Source organism: Dermacentor silvarum, chromosome 3 (genome assembly GCF_013339745.2).
Source record: "Dermacentor silvarum isolate Dsil-2018 chromosome 3, BIME_Dsil_1.4, whole genome shotgun sequence".
In the NCBI taxonomy this organism is placed as follows: Eukaryota; Metazoa; Arthropoda; class Arachnida; order Ixodida; family Ixodidae; genus Dermacentor; species Dermacentor silvarum.
In genome coordinates, this window is record NC_051156.1 from 134,620,385 (window position 1) to 134,637,009 (window position 16,625).

The window sequence follows — 16,625 nt, forward strand, 5'->3', positions numbered from 1 at the left end:
ACTGATTGATTATTTAATTATTTCGAAAATTCCGATTAAACTGATTGAAATTTATTACCTTCTACCTTGATCTCCTTCCACAAAGCACACTAATTACCTATAAGATAAAATAAAATACGGCTCTAACATCAGTTAGTTTCATTGCATAATTTCAACCCACCTGTTTAACCGCCAGCTTCTTGGCCAATCCCCCGTGGTGGATATGCGCCATGGCATAGGAAGCAAGCAAGCAAGCAACTCTGCCTGGCTGGCTGTTCAATAAACGCCTTTCGTGGGCGTAACAAAGTGGTGGAGCGTGCTGGGTACGACACAACGTACCACGGAGTCGCAACGCCTAAAACTTCGCCGGAGCCGCCGTCTTGCCGGTCTCTTGCCAGCGACTGTCCCCATGGCTCAGGACGGAAGTGGACAAACGCCAGCTCTAGTTGTTCCTGCTCCAAGGTCGACGCCGGTTGGACCTTTGCAGCACTACATGGAACCGCGCTCGTTCGCGGGAAAAGGCGGGCGAAGATGTCGACGAGTGGCTGACGCACTACGCAAGGGTGAGCCGATACAACCGTTGGGACTCTGTCACTCAGCTTGAATACGTCGTACTGTTTCTGAGTGAGACAGCGCTGATATGGCACGAAAACCACGAAGACTCGCTAACAACGTGGGAGCACTTCGTTGAAGAAATTAGGAAGTGTTTTGGCGACTCCTACACCAAACAGAAGCGCGCGGAGCGAACACTAGCTCAAAGAGCTCAAGCTCCCGGAGAAACTTGCACGACATACATAGAAGAGATCCTAAAGCTGCGCAAAATAGTGAATTCCCAGATGTCTGAGGAAGACCGAGTTAGACATCTCCTCAAAGGACTTGCAGAAGATGTCTATAATTTCCTGATAGGCAGGGAACACGTTGATTCCGTCTCGGATGTCGCACGTCAATGTCGTACATTTGATACGTTGAAGACACGTCGCATTGCGCCAAAATTTGGACGACCGGCAAATGTGACAACCGTTGCCAGCGTCGATGAGAGCCCGTCCGCCGATCTTTCCGCTACTATACGGCAGATCGTCCGTGAAGAACTGCTGCGACACGAGGTGCTTGCGTGCAACGTTATGCAACAACCGGCTACCTATTCCCCGCAACACATGTCGCCTGCAGCACCGCGCGCTTCGTGGCAGCCGTCGGTCTGCGTCATGGACATCCACCACACAGGAGCTCCAGGGCCACGTCAGGGCGCATTTACCCCGGATCAACGACATGAAGAACACCCTCGCCCCAGCAGGTTTGCACACTGGCCGACCGTCCCTCCTGTGCAGCAGGCACAGCCACTTCACTCCGCTACACGACCCCCCATGGCTGAGCGCGTCGAGGCGCAGTTCATCGATCGTTGTTTACCTGTGTGCTATATAGCTACGGCGACTTAGGTCACATTGCCAGGTACTGCAATCGCCGCCAACCACCGAGGTTCGATCGATCGACGATGTCTAGGTGGTACCGCACTCCACATGAAACGTACTCACCCTCGCACACATATCCAGGACGCATCCCTCACCAGCGCCCGGAGGTGCTGCGGAACCGTTCTCCAGCATCTGACCGCAGCTTGACACCACCACCCGCTCCTCGCGTAAGCCGGTCGCCGTCTCCGCGGCGTCGCTACCCGTCGCCACCTACGGAAAACTAATCAGCGCGGCCGTTGGAGGTGAGGTCGCTGGACAATCTTCGATGTCGCCTGAGATACCTCCACCCATTGTATGTTTAAAAATAAGGTACGTGTCTGTACTGATTGACGGAGTTTCGACAATGGCCTTAGTGGACACGGGAGCAACCGTTTCAGTGATGAGTCTTGCTTGTTTAAAAGCCTCCTAGGACGAAAAGTGATGTTTCCCTGGGACCGTACCGGTACGTTTCGCGGAGTGAGTGGGGACTTAATATTGCATCCCGTCGGGGTGTGCAATTTGGACGTTATTTTGGGTGGTCCGATATTTAATGCAGAGTTCACTGTTCTACCTCAGTCTACGCATGACGTAATCCTGGGCCTTGGTTTTTTGAAACTGTGTGGTGCCACGGTCGACTGTGGGACGGGAGAAATTAGTGTAGGTATGAGCTTTTCAGCTGCGTTTATGGAGAGCCCGCCGTATCACTAAAGTGTGCTTTGTGTATCCAGGGATACAGTTGTGCCTCCGTTATCTGCAAGCTGTGTTTCAGTCTCCTGTTTCCCATACCACCGACAAAACGTTTGACTCTACCGTCGAGCCCGTTCGGCTGAGCTGCATCAAGAGGAATGTGCTGATACCGCATTGCACGCTGTCAGTTGTTCACGGATGCACTAGCTTATGGACTGTAAACTGTTCCAGTGAACCTGCAACACTACCACAGGGCCTGAAACTTGCCGCCTACCATGAAGATCAAGTGCTGTCACTCGCCATTCTTACAGAGGCCCCTGATTCTGCGGATGAACGCCATTTCGTTAATACATGCCCTGCTGTGGACTCCTGCATTCTAGCTATGGTGAACAAGTCGCTCAGCACTAAACAGCGTCATGAAGTGGCGAATATTCTGCTAAAGCATGCCGCACTGTTTGACTTTTCGCAGCAAGCGGGGCCACCATCGTTTCCTCCTTCTTGTATACACCATCGCATAGATAAGGGATCGGCCCCGCCTTTGCGACATAAGCCGTATAGAGTTTCACCATCGGAACGCAAGGTGATCAACGACCAAGTCCGCGAAATGCTTAGCAAGAATGTAATACAAGAATCATGCAGTCCATGGGCAGCGCCAGTGATTCTGGTTAAAAAGAAAGATGGGACATGGCGATTTTGTGTAGACTACCGGCGTCTCAACACCATCACTAAAAAAATACGTGTATCCTCTTCCACGTATCGATGATGCTATCGACTGCCTTTCATCAGCATCTTACTTTTCCTCTGTCGACTTGAGGTCGGGGTACTGGCAGATTCCTATGCACAAGACAGACAAGGAGAAAACGGCATTTGTAACAACAGATGGACTTTTTGAATTTAATGTGATGCCGTTAGGGCTGTGTAATGCACCTGCAACTTTCGAGAGCTTCATGGACAACATCCTGCGTGGTTTGAAGTGGGAAGTGTGCATGTGCTACGTAGACGATGTAGTGATTTTCGGGCGCACGTTCAGTGAGCACAACGCACGCCTCGATCTTGTGCTAGACTGCTTGGGAAAAGCAGGTTTGGTGCTCAACTCGAAGAAATGCCATTTTGGAGAGCGCCAAATACTGATTTTGTGCCATCTAGTGGACAAGGACGGCATACGACCCGATCCAGCGAAGACTGCTGCTGTCGAAGCCTTCAAACAACCTCGCTCAGTAAAAGAGCTACGCAGTTTCCTGGGCCCTTGCTCGTATTTCCGCCGGTTTATTCGTGGATTTGCCAACATTGCGTATCCGCTGACATGCCTCCTTCAGAAGGGCGTTCCTTTTGAATGGTTCCCTGACTGCGAGGCCAGTTTTCGGGAGCTGAAGTTGCTTCTGATGTCCCATCCCATTCTCCGACACTTCGACCCGGCTGCTCCCACAGAAGTTCATACGGACGCTAGCGGTATTGGAGTCGGCGCAGTCCTTATTCAACGCGTCGACGCCAAAGAACACGTCGTTGCCTATGCGAGTCACTCCTTAAGCAAGTCCGAGCGCAACTACACAGTCACAGAGCAAGAATGTCTCGCAGTGATTTTCTCAGTACAGCGCTTCCGGTCATACCTGTACGGATGCCCCTTCACTGTGGTGACAGACCATCATTCTCTTTGCTGGCTGGTTAATCTCCGTGATCCGTCAGGTCGGCTTGCGCTTTGGAGACTTCGTTTACAAGAGTATCATTTTACCGTTTCTTATAAAAGCGGCCGACGGCACGCCGACGCTTACTGCCTCTCGCGCCTTCCGCTTCCGACGACGGACTGCGACGCGGACAAGTTCGATCGCTATATTGCATCATTGGAGCCAGGATTTCAGATATTAATACCTCCAAGATCGAGCAGCAAAAGGACAGAACTTTAGAGCCACTGCTCACTACTGCCAGTAAATCAGCACCATCCACTCGTTTCTGCGTTCGTAACGGAGTACTGTACAAAAATAACTATTCTTCTACACGCCCACGATATCTCCTGGTGGTCCCGGAGAGTCTCCGTGTTTCCATCTTGCGCGCTATGCATGACGATCCAACTTCTGGTCATTTGGGATCGGCGCGAACGCTCTACCACACACAAGAAAGGTTCTACTGGCCTAAAATGCGCCAGACGATCAACCAGTACGTGTCCAGCTGCAACGAGTGCCAACGTCACAAGCATCTGACGAGCACTCCGCCTGGTCGACTACATCCAGTGCCACCCCCAAGCACTCCTTTCGAGCAAGTCAGTATCGACCTTCTCGGTCCATTGCCGCGGTCATCTGATGGGAATCGCTGGATTGTCGTGTGTGCCGATCACTTGACACACTACTGTGAGACAGCGGCTGTACCATCGGCTACAGCCACCGAAGTGTGTATTTTTCTGGTGCGTTTTGTCATTCTCCGACATGGACCTCCCAGAGTCATCATCAGCTATCGTGCGCGCCAGTTCACTGCAGACGTGGTCGAAGAGATGCTCCGTCTATGTGCTTCAAGTTTTCGACATTCCACACCGTATCATCCACAAACAAACGGCCTTACGGAACGCACCAACAGAACCCTCACTAACATGCTGTCCATGTATGTCGCGTCCGATCATAAGAACTGGGACAGCGTGCCACCTTTCATTACGTACGCATTCAATACCTCACAGCACGAAACTACGGGCCACAGTCCAACAAGCTCTCGTCAGGCAAGTACGTCGAGCAGCCATGGCCAGTGGAGTCCTGGAATGAGGACACCACCCACTCGTCCTCAAGATCAACGATCTGAATGGTCTAAATAAATGTTTTTCTCTCTCTCTCTCTCGTCCGCCGCGTTATACATTAGACACTATCTTCCCGTTTTCAAGCCACGATAATCTTTGTCTATCCGAGACCGTCTCTCTTGCTGAACCGGCCCGACGACTTGCTTCTTTGCGCACGCTAGTTTCACAAGACCACTCGAAGGCACGCTACGACCGCCGACGCCGACACGTGATATATGACACTGGTGACTTCGTGTGGCTGTGAAAACAAGCAAGAAAACGTGGGTTATGTGAAAAGCTACTGGCCCACTATGTGGGGCCCTATGTTATCACGGATCGTATAAGCGAAGTGACCTACCGTATAAGCACGCCTCACATCAAATGGCCGACGGTCAGCAAAGACTGAAATTACGCATGTCGCCCGTTTAAAGCCTTTCGTCTCTCGACAGCCTGTTTGACTTACCCGGTGGGCTTCGTTTGCGTGGAGGGAAATGACACTTTTACGTGCATTCGAGGTTTACGTCCTAACAGAATGCGGGGCATCCAAGACGGGTGAAGAGAAAGACGACGTGCGGCTGGCGAGCTGAATCTCGACAGGCACTCAGCTGATCAAGTACATCGCGACTAACTCTGCCTGGCTGGCTGTTCAATAAACGCCTTTCGTGGGCGTAACTATATTTTCCCGGTTACCATGTGTCCCCGTAGACCCAGAGAGCCGCAGTCAAGCCTGGGTTGGTATAACGTAAAAAAAATGTCGCAGTTTCACCCGAAAGGCGAAGCTGCAATTGCGATAGCAAATTAGTAGAGAGGTATTCGAAGTAGGGATAGTAGTTTTATCGGCTGCATAAACTTGGACACATTCGCTTACTAACTGAATTAACAAGCGCGGTGTCAGCGCGCACAAGCAAACATGAATAGATCACACTGAACGACCGCAGACAACGACTATCAAAACGCTGGCAGCAAGCGCAGCCGCCGCAGCGGGGGAAGGTTCGTGCGGTCTATCGCTTTAACGGAAACTGAGCGGCGAATGCACAACGCATACAAAGGTCAGAGCCGTGTGGAGATAAGAGACGGTGCGGGCGACTGCCACAGCCCGGCAAAGTACGAGCGCAGTTGTTGGCAGAGTAGAAACTGCGCACCCCCCCTCCCTCCCGCGCTGCCTTCCCGCTTTCTTGCTTTCGCGTGAGAGATTGAGTGGCCAGTTTCCCTTGCGCCCGGTTTCAAGATACGCCTTTGGTGGCGCAGCGTCGCCCCGCCTCCCTTCCTCCCTCCCATACCCCCAAGGCCTTTCGTACGACGGTCGCGTTTAATTGCTTTCCGCCGTGCGGTCGCTCTCCGTGATAACGCATGCCCCCGCGCGCTTTCGCTCGCGCATACGGCGCGCAAGACAATTTTATCGCCCTTTGACTTTATATGGAACCTCACGGCGACGGCGACGCCGACGGCAGCAATCCGGTTGAAGTGTCCATATAATTGCTATCGCAATAAAACTATTCCAATCTGTCTTTATTGCGATATCAATTATATAGACACTTCAGGCGCATCCCAGCCGTCGTCGTCGCCGTGATGTTCCGTATAAAGTTCAGGGGCGATAACATCGTCGCCGCGCGCCGTATGCTGTATGTTCGAGTGAAAGCGTGCGAGAGTGAGCCGACGATGGTAGCTCAGTCTCGCGCGCCGTCTTCGGTCACGCGCAAGGCCCCGCGGGGAGAGGGGAGGGAGGAGGGCGTTCTCTGGTGGCTGCTGCGTATGGCGCGGCAGCACGGGCCGTATTTTGGAAGCGATCTGCAATGGGGACAGAGTGCGAGTGCTCATAGCTTTGCGCGCGCTGTGTTTTCGCCGCTTAGCTCGAGTTGAAGCAAGAGGCAGCACGAATGTCAATTCGATCGCTGTTGCTGCCGCCGCGCTTCCTCACTCCAGCGTTTAGACAGCCAGTTTCCGCGGTCATCGAGTGAAACGTGTTCATGTTCGCTTGTGTTCGCGTGACACCATGCTTATTAATTTAGTTAGTAAGCGAATGTTTACAAGTATATACGGCCGATAGAACTACTATCCTTCGTATAGCTGTCTACTAATCGTTGCTTCGCCTTTCGGGCGAAACTGCGACCTTTTATTCCAGGTCCGCAATTAGCCCTCCGCGATATGTCAAAATGTCTCAGTGCTCGCCGATGTGGGCACAAAGACAGATTGGAATATTTTTACGGTATACTGGCCCTGGGGGCAGAGACGGCCACGCGCTGAAACCGCGGCAGCGTGCGCCTCCCTAATATCTAGTTCGCTCGCAGTGCCCTAAGCCTGTTTTTCGTTATTTTGCGCCTCAGCTAGGGAGCGCCGCGCCGCTCGGCCCACTCAACCATACTCTACTAAATTCTAAATAAAGCCGCCCTGGCCGTTCCGACAGCTGTGACAACAGCCGAGAGTGGCTGCGCGCGCGCCGGCCACTTGCCGGAAAAGCGCTGAAAAGTCCAGTGTTAAAAGCACAAAAATCACGAGAAACTGTGCAGGAAGCGCCGTCGGGAGGTGTGCAGAATGTGAACAGCTGCACTATTTTTCAGAGAACGAATTCGCTCGCTATTCGCGGCCACTGCCGCAGCACACATGCCGAAGCCGGTTCTGGCGCAGCGTGGCGCAATTTCGGTCAATTTTCTGTGTTTTGCGCAGTTTGGCTCAGGAGTCTGCCTTTTTAACACGAAAGTGTTTTATGCCGGGGTCCACCAAGACTTCACTGACGTATTTCCGTCACGGAAATACGTCATAGAACATAATACAAAGAAAGAAACCATAAGAAAAAGTTCCACAAACATGCAAAATTTCGAAATCGAACCCACGACCTCTCGGTCCGCGACGATAGATCGCCGAGCGTTTAACCCATTGCGCCACAAACGCATTTGCAGAGAGCTACACAGACGCGCCTTATATATCTAACACTCCTCCGTGTACCCGCGCTCTTGCTCGGGGCGGTGCCGCCGCCTACGAGCAGAAAAGAGAAGTACTGCATTATGACACTAACGCACACCGACAGTGAACGCTTCGGTGGTCTCAGCACTACGACGCCTCGATGCCAGCATTCGAAGGGACGCTGGCATCAAGAAGCACTACCAACGCCACCTAGGTGGCGTTCACCGTACTCAGCACAGCGGAGCGTGGCCTCCGCAATTAGCTCTGAAAATGTTTCTGAAGTTGATCGCGGAGGCTGCAATTACGACGCGCTGTACGCGCTGATTTGACTCGGTGACGATTCAGTTACGTGCTTTGTCTTGCGCGTTGTATTAGTGTGTCAGTTACGTGCTTCGTCTTTCGCGTTGTGCTAGCGTGTGCAGCGTAGTGCAGCTTCCATATGCACGACGGTTGCTCATGGTCATCGACGTTGGTAGTCGTGATGGAGGAGACGTGCCACCAGGCGTCAGCGTGGGTGCATCAACGCCTAAGGGCGCTTTAGCCACAAAACACCAATAGACATTATATATCAATGTGCAATAAACATTACACTACTTCTGTGAAGACACGTTTCACTTTCGTGTTCTATACCGATTCCTATATAAGAGGGATCAACCACATTTTTTATCAAAATGGCGCAATTGGCGCAGGAGTTCCGCCCCTGTTCATGGTCACGACAAAACGTTTCCCGCTGACGGCGCGTCGTTTGCGTTCCCTGCACGTACATAGATCGGGTTTCTCAAGTCGTACGTGCTGACCATGGACGCCTGGTGTCGGCTTAAATATGACGCGAGGCATCCTCACAACAAATAAACTCAAATAGAGTGCTAAATCCTTAATGACAAAAAAAAATAATGAGAAGGATAAGGGATCTCTGCAAACATGTCTCGCGTTAGATACTGTGGCAGCTATTTCTATTTTCAACAACCGCACTTGAATTGTGTGTGTATCGATCTGCTGTAGCACATCTAAGAAAATTGATTTTGAGCAGATAGAAAGTAGCCGAAAATTATGGCGAACGCACAAGCACTGTGCCCATTCACTGTACCCTGTAGATACGTTGAAATACAAAGATGAAAAAAAAAGAAATTATGAGATGGATTGCAGGATGAGGCTGATCTCGTCATAGTGCTGGAAAACAAGAATTCGCTTAAAAAGCATTTAATCGAAGACATGGACCAAACAATTTATAGGGCGTTGTTACTAGAACAATAGACCATCGAACGTGGGAGCCTTTATACAGGTCTCCCACGTTCGATGGTCTGTTGTTCTAGTAACAACGCCCCATAAATCTCAGGCGATCAGTTAACGGACTTGATATTCGTTTTAGTTGTAACTCTCCCTTCCCGGCTTGCGTAGGTGCCTTTTTTTAATTAAATGTATTTAAGGAGAGGTTGGTGCCTATATTTGGCGCCGGCTACTCCTCTTCTCTTGCATGATAGTTGTCCTCGGAACGTTGTCAAAATTCACAAAACTGGACTAATAACCACATGTACGAACATTGACGTACAAAATCCTAACAGAAATATAAATAAATGTTCGCGCTACAGAAGAGTTCACGTAACATAAATACTCACAAAACTGAAGTGTTCACACACAACACATTAGTTCACAAAGCATAAATGTTCTCAAAACCAAGTTCACAAAGATGATGTTCGGCACTTGCGAATTAGGTCCCTCTTGAATGCCGTGCTCTAAATACAACAGTCTTGTGCGCAGACACAAATTCCACATGAACACGAAGACACAGTAAACATGTAATCAAGAGTGCCTGTTAATAACAATGCCAGCAATAACTAATATCTGACTTAGTATTCTTGTGATATTTTTGATTCCTCCAAAAATTGTACCAAGGCGCGCGCAGCGATGTTTTGTAGTTTTTCTGTCGGCCATGGACCCAAAATTTTTCTTATGGATAGTGGTCGTCTATCCAAGCCACGTAGTTTTTCTGAAAGCTTCTTACGGGGAGCATCATGTTTTTTACAGCGTAGTAGAAGGTGTTCTATGTCTTCTTCAGCCTCTCCACATGAGCATGTAGCACTATTAGTTTTTCTTATCCTATACAGGAAGCTTTTGGTATAGGCAGTGCCTAGCCGAAGCCTATGTACTGTTGTTTCAACCGATCGGTTAATTTTAAACGGAATATTGAATTATATTCTAGGATCAATATTATATAATCGAGAGTTCTGTGCATCATTTATGAACCAAGTTTCCTTGGACAACTTACCGCATAGTTTGTTCAATAAACAACGCGCATCACTCATTGCTAGAGGAACTAGTGATAATCCACATATAGTCTCATTATCGCTGTAGCTAACAAACATATGACAGAATTAAGGCACCTACGCATGGCTGATGCTGTCAGTGATGCGTAGGTGCCTTAATTCTGTCATATGTTTGTTAGCTACAGCAATAATGAGACTATAGAGCGGAGTGGTTCTTTGTCGTCTGTCCTGGAAGTTATGTGTCCACGGCCGAAAACTAGCACTTATCGGAGTCGAAACAGCGCAAAAGCATGGTACTAGGCAATAAGGCTCCGACATGTACCAGCTAGTTCCCGTCAATGCTTAAGCACATATTTTTGACATAAGTTTTCAGTTGTGAAGTTTTAAAAATGGGATTTTAAGGCCATTTCACTGCTACAGACTACGGACGCCGGATTTTCGCATCTAAAACGAAAAACACAAAAACACAGACGCTGCATTGCTGTTTGGTTTTAGAAGCCTATTAGTCGAACGGCGGAACTTGATTTGATAAGAATTTTTCGACACTACAAAGAAATTAAAATGCAAGAAGGACAAAGAGCATGACGATCTATATGCCTACTCAGAGTGACATCAGTTATGTTGCCGATGCTTTGGCAGGAAGCTGCTGCAAGACTTGGCCATGAAAGGCTTCCACACTAAGAAAAGGGTCCGGGACGCGACCAAACATGAAGGTACCGTTAAGCCAAAGAAGTTAAAGGGCGCTGTTAACAAGCGAGAAGAAGTAGAGGAGGAAAAGATGCAATGAGGCAACAATTTGCAAACATTCGCACAGCTGCACCACGATAGTCTCGGAGGAAATTGCGCTTCATTGAATAAGGGCACTTGATAAATGCGCTTAAGCATTCATAAAAGGTTCAAGTGGATTCGGGAGATGGCGTAAGTTCTATCACATATTGTGGCACAAGACCGTCGAGAGACTTATCTATTAAGTGCGTTTGTGTTACCAAAGGCTAGAGAGATTGGAGTACGAATGCGTCAAGCCATCGCACCGGTGAGATTCTTGTGCACGAAAAGGTTTGCACAAGAGAGAGAGAGGAAAAAAACACGAACAAGAAGCGACGTTAACCAGACGGACGTCCGGTTCGTTACTATGGACGGGAGAAAATAGATGGGCGATCGAATTAAAGGAGGAAAATGCAAATGCAACAAGAGAGAGAGAGTTCACGTCCAAAATAGCGGACACAAGATTTTTTTAAGCGTCTTGTCAGGTCCATTGATTTCAGGCAAATCATTAGAGAGTGGGTAGCCTTTGGTATTGATGATGGATGAGGCCGTGCACCCAGGATTTTTGTCTCTGTATAAAGGGTCGAACGTCCAGTTGGCTGAGCGCACTCTGAAGAAACTGACGTTGGACGTCGAAGCGCGGGTGCAGTGGGGGATTAGGTGCTGGATGGTCTCCTCACAGTTACAGTGGTGACATAGGGGGCAGTCGGCTGTTACAGGGAGGGAGGAGAATGAATTTGTGAAGGCTAGCTCCAGTCGTATGTGGTACAGCAGCACATGTAGCGCCGCCAAAGATAATCGCAGCCGCAGTGACGGATCGAGCATTAACAAAGGACTATTGGATTTCTTCGGAGTATTCCAAAATGCCACAGAGCCGTTCGTTCTTGATGGGCTGTGCATGCGTTATCCTGGGTGAACCGGGCAGCTTCATCAGCAGGATGGTCGCCGAAAATTTCTCAACAACCAGGCAATCCCTGGAAAATAATAATTTCTACACGTTTTCTGCAATCTGCCAGGGACCAGGACACCAATAGGCCGAGGCACTTTGCCTGCAATGACACGACTTAGGCTTCATTATTTCTCACCATCACGCTTAACTAAGGGGGTATTTGCTCCCATCTTTACAAACAGGCCTCCACTACACATTTTATCATCACGACTGATTCCAGGGGGCAGCCACCGCCATATCGACCGAAGTATATAGAGCCGGCGTGCTTCACTAATGCTTCCTTGGAAATCTTACGATGGGGAGTAACTTGAGAAACAAAACTTCGTGTCAGTGCCTTCGAGAAGAGACAAGAAGAGCCTGATTATGCACCTCTAGCCCTGGAATTGCCAGGTAGAATTGCTGAAGCGCAGCGACTGCTTCATTCCAGAGACGGCAGTGCCTTCGAAATGGCGAGGTTGATGAAGAGCTTCGAGTTGAAGCGCTTATAGAAATACTGCCGATTTACAATATCGTAAGGTAAGCGTCTTCACTCTGAGTAAACAGGATTACATAGCTACATGATTGATTTGCTCAATTTAACTAACTCTACAAGTAATAGCATGAACACATGCAACCTATTGGTAAGGTGCGCTCTTTAATACACGTGTGCGGAACAATTCCACCCACCATCGCCAGACCTCAGTAATGCCGCGGGCATCGCGTTTATCTTGAACTCCTTTTAATTTCCACGAAATCGCATGCACTTTTAGTGGCATTCACAATTTCCCTTCAAACCTAAAAAAAAAGCAACAACCCACGAGTTGAGTGCACATTGCAAAAACGCGAGTATTGGTGGACAATTACACTGCCTTTAGGGGGATTCCTTGGCATTGATCATGATCGCGTCGAACGTTTATTGCTGCTTCAGCGACTAATATTGTGTCATAAATAAAAAGAAAATTAAATAAAAAAAGAGCTGCCCACTTCTCGTGCACGATTTAAAAAATCGCAACCCCCATTGAATTAACACACCAGAGGACTTAAAAAGTAACCTGATATCACGCCAACAAAGAACGATTCATTTGCCGTATATGGTGATGACGTCTGCATCTTTTCAGTTTGCACGCCACGCGAGTGACTTGCACGTTGCGGTGTACTAGCTAGCACCGCTCTCGACTCTGAAGTGTCCGAACGCGACTGGCTTGCCGACGTCGTGGACGAGCCGGCACGCCGCGCCTTCTCGATCGACGACACCCTCCGCCACGCCGATGCTCAAACACGTGTCACCGCCGGATTGACGCGCGTCGGGCCGTCTTCGCGCTTCCATAGCACTCGAGTTTCCCCCGTTACATCTTCCAAACTGCGTCGTCGAACGCCGAAAGCGCCCGAGGAATGATGCTTCGGCGGAGGGCTCACCTGTCCTCGTGTCGACGGTGACGAAGAAGCCCTCGGGGTCCACCTGGTAGAAGGTGCTCACGCTGTTCTCGCTCGCCTTGAGCCCCCGTTCTTTCCAGATGTCCATGGCCTGCTTGAGCTCGTCGGGACGCATGTGCCGGATGAGCAGGTGCTCCTCCTGCTCATCCCCGGTGGCTGGCTGCCCGCGTGTCTCCGTTCCCGCCGATGCTGTTGCTGCCGCTGCTGCGTCGGCCATCTCGGCGCTGTTTGCCGCGGATCCTGGACCGTACGCTCGTCTTCTATGTTCCGAACACTGCTCTCCCCCCCCCCCTCATCCTTTTCCTTTTCTAACAACGCTCCCCTTCGGAACCTTCCACTTCGACAGCCATCCTCTTCTCTCCTCCGTTCGTATGGAGAGAGTAAAAGGGAAAAAAAACAAATGTGGAGGAGGAGAGGCGAAGCTGGCACTCCTTGTCGTAGCGCGATGCATCGCTCGCCCTCCCGCTCGCCAGCAGCGTCGGGGCTTTCACTGCGCGAGAACAGCGGGTGCGACTGTTTTCACAACAAATCCGTGCAGGGGCTTTGCCTCGATGACGTATCACCATTTTCTTTTTTTTTTTTTTCTCTCTGTTTGCCAGCGCGGTTAAAGTCCCTGTAAGCGCGGTCGGTGTGCGGCGCCTCAGTTCGGATCAGCTCATTCCACGTGAGCGAGAAGTTGGCGCGCGTATCATATTCGCGGCGTGCGTTGTTTTGTTTCGCTTGTGAAAGCGCGGAATGCAGCGGTACGCGCTTTGCGTGTATTCCCTGGCGTTTAGGTTTGCTTCGCGTAACGCCGTGCCACTTTTTCTTTTAAATCGTGCTGCGTCATCGCTGGGACACCCTATATATATATATATATATATATATATATATATATATATATATATATATATATGCTCTCTAATTTAATTAATGAATTGCGAATGAATATATACACCCTGTATATTGTGCTAACTCTAATTTAATTAATGAATGGTGGCTCGCTTCATTTCTGGCATATATAGTAAACATATTTTAGTGGATGTCATGTCTTTTAAAAACATTTTGAAATTAGAAAGATGCAATATTAGGTCATTTTCTTGACTTTTTTTTTTACCGCACGAGCTTTTGTTTTAATGCGACTCAAGATAGTAGTGGCACCAGTGTTACCTAAACTCTGCGGTTTGACGTGCCAAAACCAGGATGTGATTATGAGGCACGCCGTAGGGCGAACTCCGGATTAATTTTGACAACGTGGGGTTTTTTTAACGTCCAAGCAATGCAAGGAACATTGGTGTTCTTGCATTTCGCCTCCCTCGAAATGCGGCCGCCGCGGCCGGGATTTTATTCCCCCGACGTCCGGTTTAGCAGCGCAACACCAAAGCCACGACACCACCACAGCGGGTTGTTGCCGTCTTTGTAAATAGTTCTTAACAAGTGCTCAAAACCGTCATACGGGGCAAGCTTTCAAACGGGCTATATCATAAGCGGGCAACGTTTTAAAGTAGGTGGTTTAATTAAACGCAACTGAGTTCTTAATAGAACTGCTTACAGAAACAGCTTAACTGCAATTTGGGTTGCGATTCGGGAAGGTCGCACAAGTCTGCTCTCCTTTTCACACGGACAATGAAAAAACTGCGGACGCTGCTGGAGCCACAGAATGCCAAATTCTTGTTATGACGCTCAACCTAGAAAGTTTCTCTGTCGACTTCCGAGTCTTTTGATGAAGATTATTCTGATGTACGGGGCAATAACATAAAAAGCAAGAAACGTTACTCGCATTTTGCACGTGACATATTGCTTTTATCCTAACCTATGTAAAAACAAAACAGGCGAACACTCACAATTCGGAATTTCATCTTATACATCACGCATATCGGTGCACCTAATGTAAAATATGGCGTGGCACATACCAAGACGTCTTGTCTGCAGGTACTGGCGGGCACTGCAACATCTCGAACTCATGCATGTATCCGACTCTCTTGATCACTTTCAGGCTCGACACCGGCACCACACATCATCGGCCAACGATAAGCAGCAGGCAGAGCAAGTGGTTCGGCCGTCATTCGACACGAAGACCGAGACATGGCACGAATCACGGCGGACGTCTCAGCCGAAGAGCGAGCCGGTACCACCGGCGCCCAAGACTGCGGCGCCAAAACTCGACCCGATGCCTCAGCCTGTGCCGCAGCAGGCGAGAGCAAACCAGTCCAATCCGTAAACAAAGCTGGAAGTGCGCGGTGTTCTCACAACCACAACCTCAGCGCAGCGACAGCTTGCCTAGCAGGTGGCCGGAACCGTTCACGCAGTTCGAGAACAAAGACTTTGGCCTCGGGACGCCGTTTCCGCTCCTCGAGGCCGGATCTGGGCAACTAGCCACGAGGCGGAGCAACCTTAACGCGCAGCGCGCTTCCGTGAGCAAGATGCAGTCGCCCATGGAAAAGGGCTGGAGTTCCGGTGAGTTCCGTTTCTTTTTTTTTTAATGCAAAGCATTTCTTGGCGAACAATTGCTGCATTAATGGCATGACATGCGTGTCATGTAGGTCATGAAACAGCCGCCTACGTCTTGGTGTTCTCATGGTCGTTTCGTTAACTTGGTAGGTACCAAACAACAGATCACTCGACATGGACTACACGCTCTATTCGCAGACGCCCCTAGATACGACAGCGGAGACGCGTTCACCCTATCGGTAGTGGACGCGAAAGGCAATCTGGTGAATGCGGCCTCTGTGCGCACCAATTCTGCTCACGAGGCGGAGGAGGCGGCTATCGCCCTGGCCATACACAGCGCACATTCTCCCCTCTTCGTCTTCTCGGACTCCCGTACAGCCGTTAGGTCCTTTTCGGCGGCGCGCGTATCGAAACGGGTGAATAAAATTGCGATCAACAAGCGCACTAATTTCGGTCAAATTGGCACGGAAGCATATTTCCACATTTCATGGTTCCCGGCCTACCTGGGGGACTCGATCCAACCGCACGGCTGCAACCACAACGAACGGGCTCACCGGCTGGCGCGCGATTTCACGACCCGCGCAGCCGTCAACGGCCATCCTCGTAACGAAGCTTGCATCCAGAAAGACCCATTGTGCACCTTTCATGAAATCGACTCAGACTACCGCTTGGAAAGGAGGTGGTTCTCTCCTTCTCACCCAAGACTAAACAAACCACAAGCTAGCACGCTCAGAATGCTACAAACGCGCACGTAACCCACTCCGCGGTCCCTTAGCAGGATATAGACCCACACTTCCCGCAGTCGTGCCCCAAACGTGGAGCCGATTCATGCTCTTTTGATCATATGCTCTGGCTGTGCCCAGCCATAGAAAACTCTATACTTTCCACAAAGTAACAGTGGGACGAGCTCCTAAGAAGCGACCACCACCACATCCAACTCCAGGCTGTCCAGAGGGCCCACGACATCCCAACGGGATTTCGCCTCCCGGTGCCATCGTGGGCGGAGCCACCGACTTGACCTGAGGGAGGCTTCGGCT

At 49.9% G+C, this 16,625-nt stretch overlaps 1 protein-coding gene across 2 annotated transcripts in view; it reads right to left on the reverse strand.

The window, feature by feature from the left end:
• LOC119444022 (uncharacterized) overlaps positions 1-15,425 on the reverse strand; it is a 41,198-nt gene extending 25,773 nt beyond the window's left edge. The window contains exon 1 of one of the 2 annotated variants that reach the window (XM_049663642.1): positions 15,051-15,425. In XM_049663642.1, coding sequence (XP_049519599.1) covers positions 15,051-15,102 — 52 coding nt within the window. In that variant the 5' untranslated portion in view covers positions 15,103-15,425. Of the gene's footprint in view, positions 1-13,140; positions 13,377-15,050 lie in introns of those variants that run through there. The other variant, XM_037708548.2, reaches the window with a different exon arrangement.
• Positions 15,426-16,625: the final 1,200 nt, after the last annotated feature.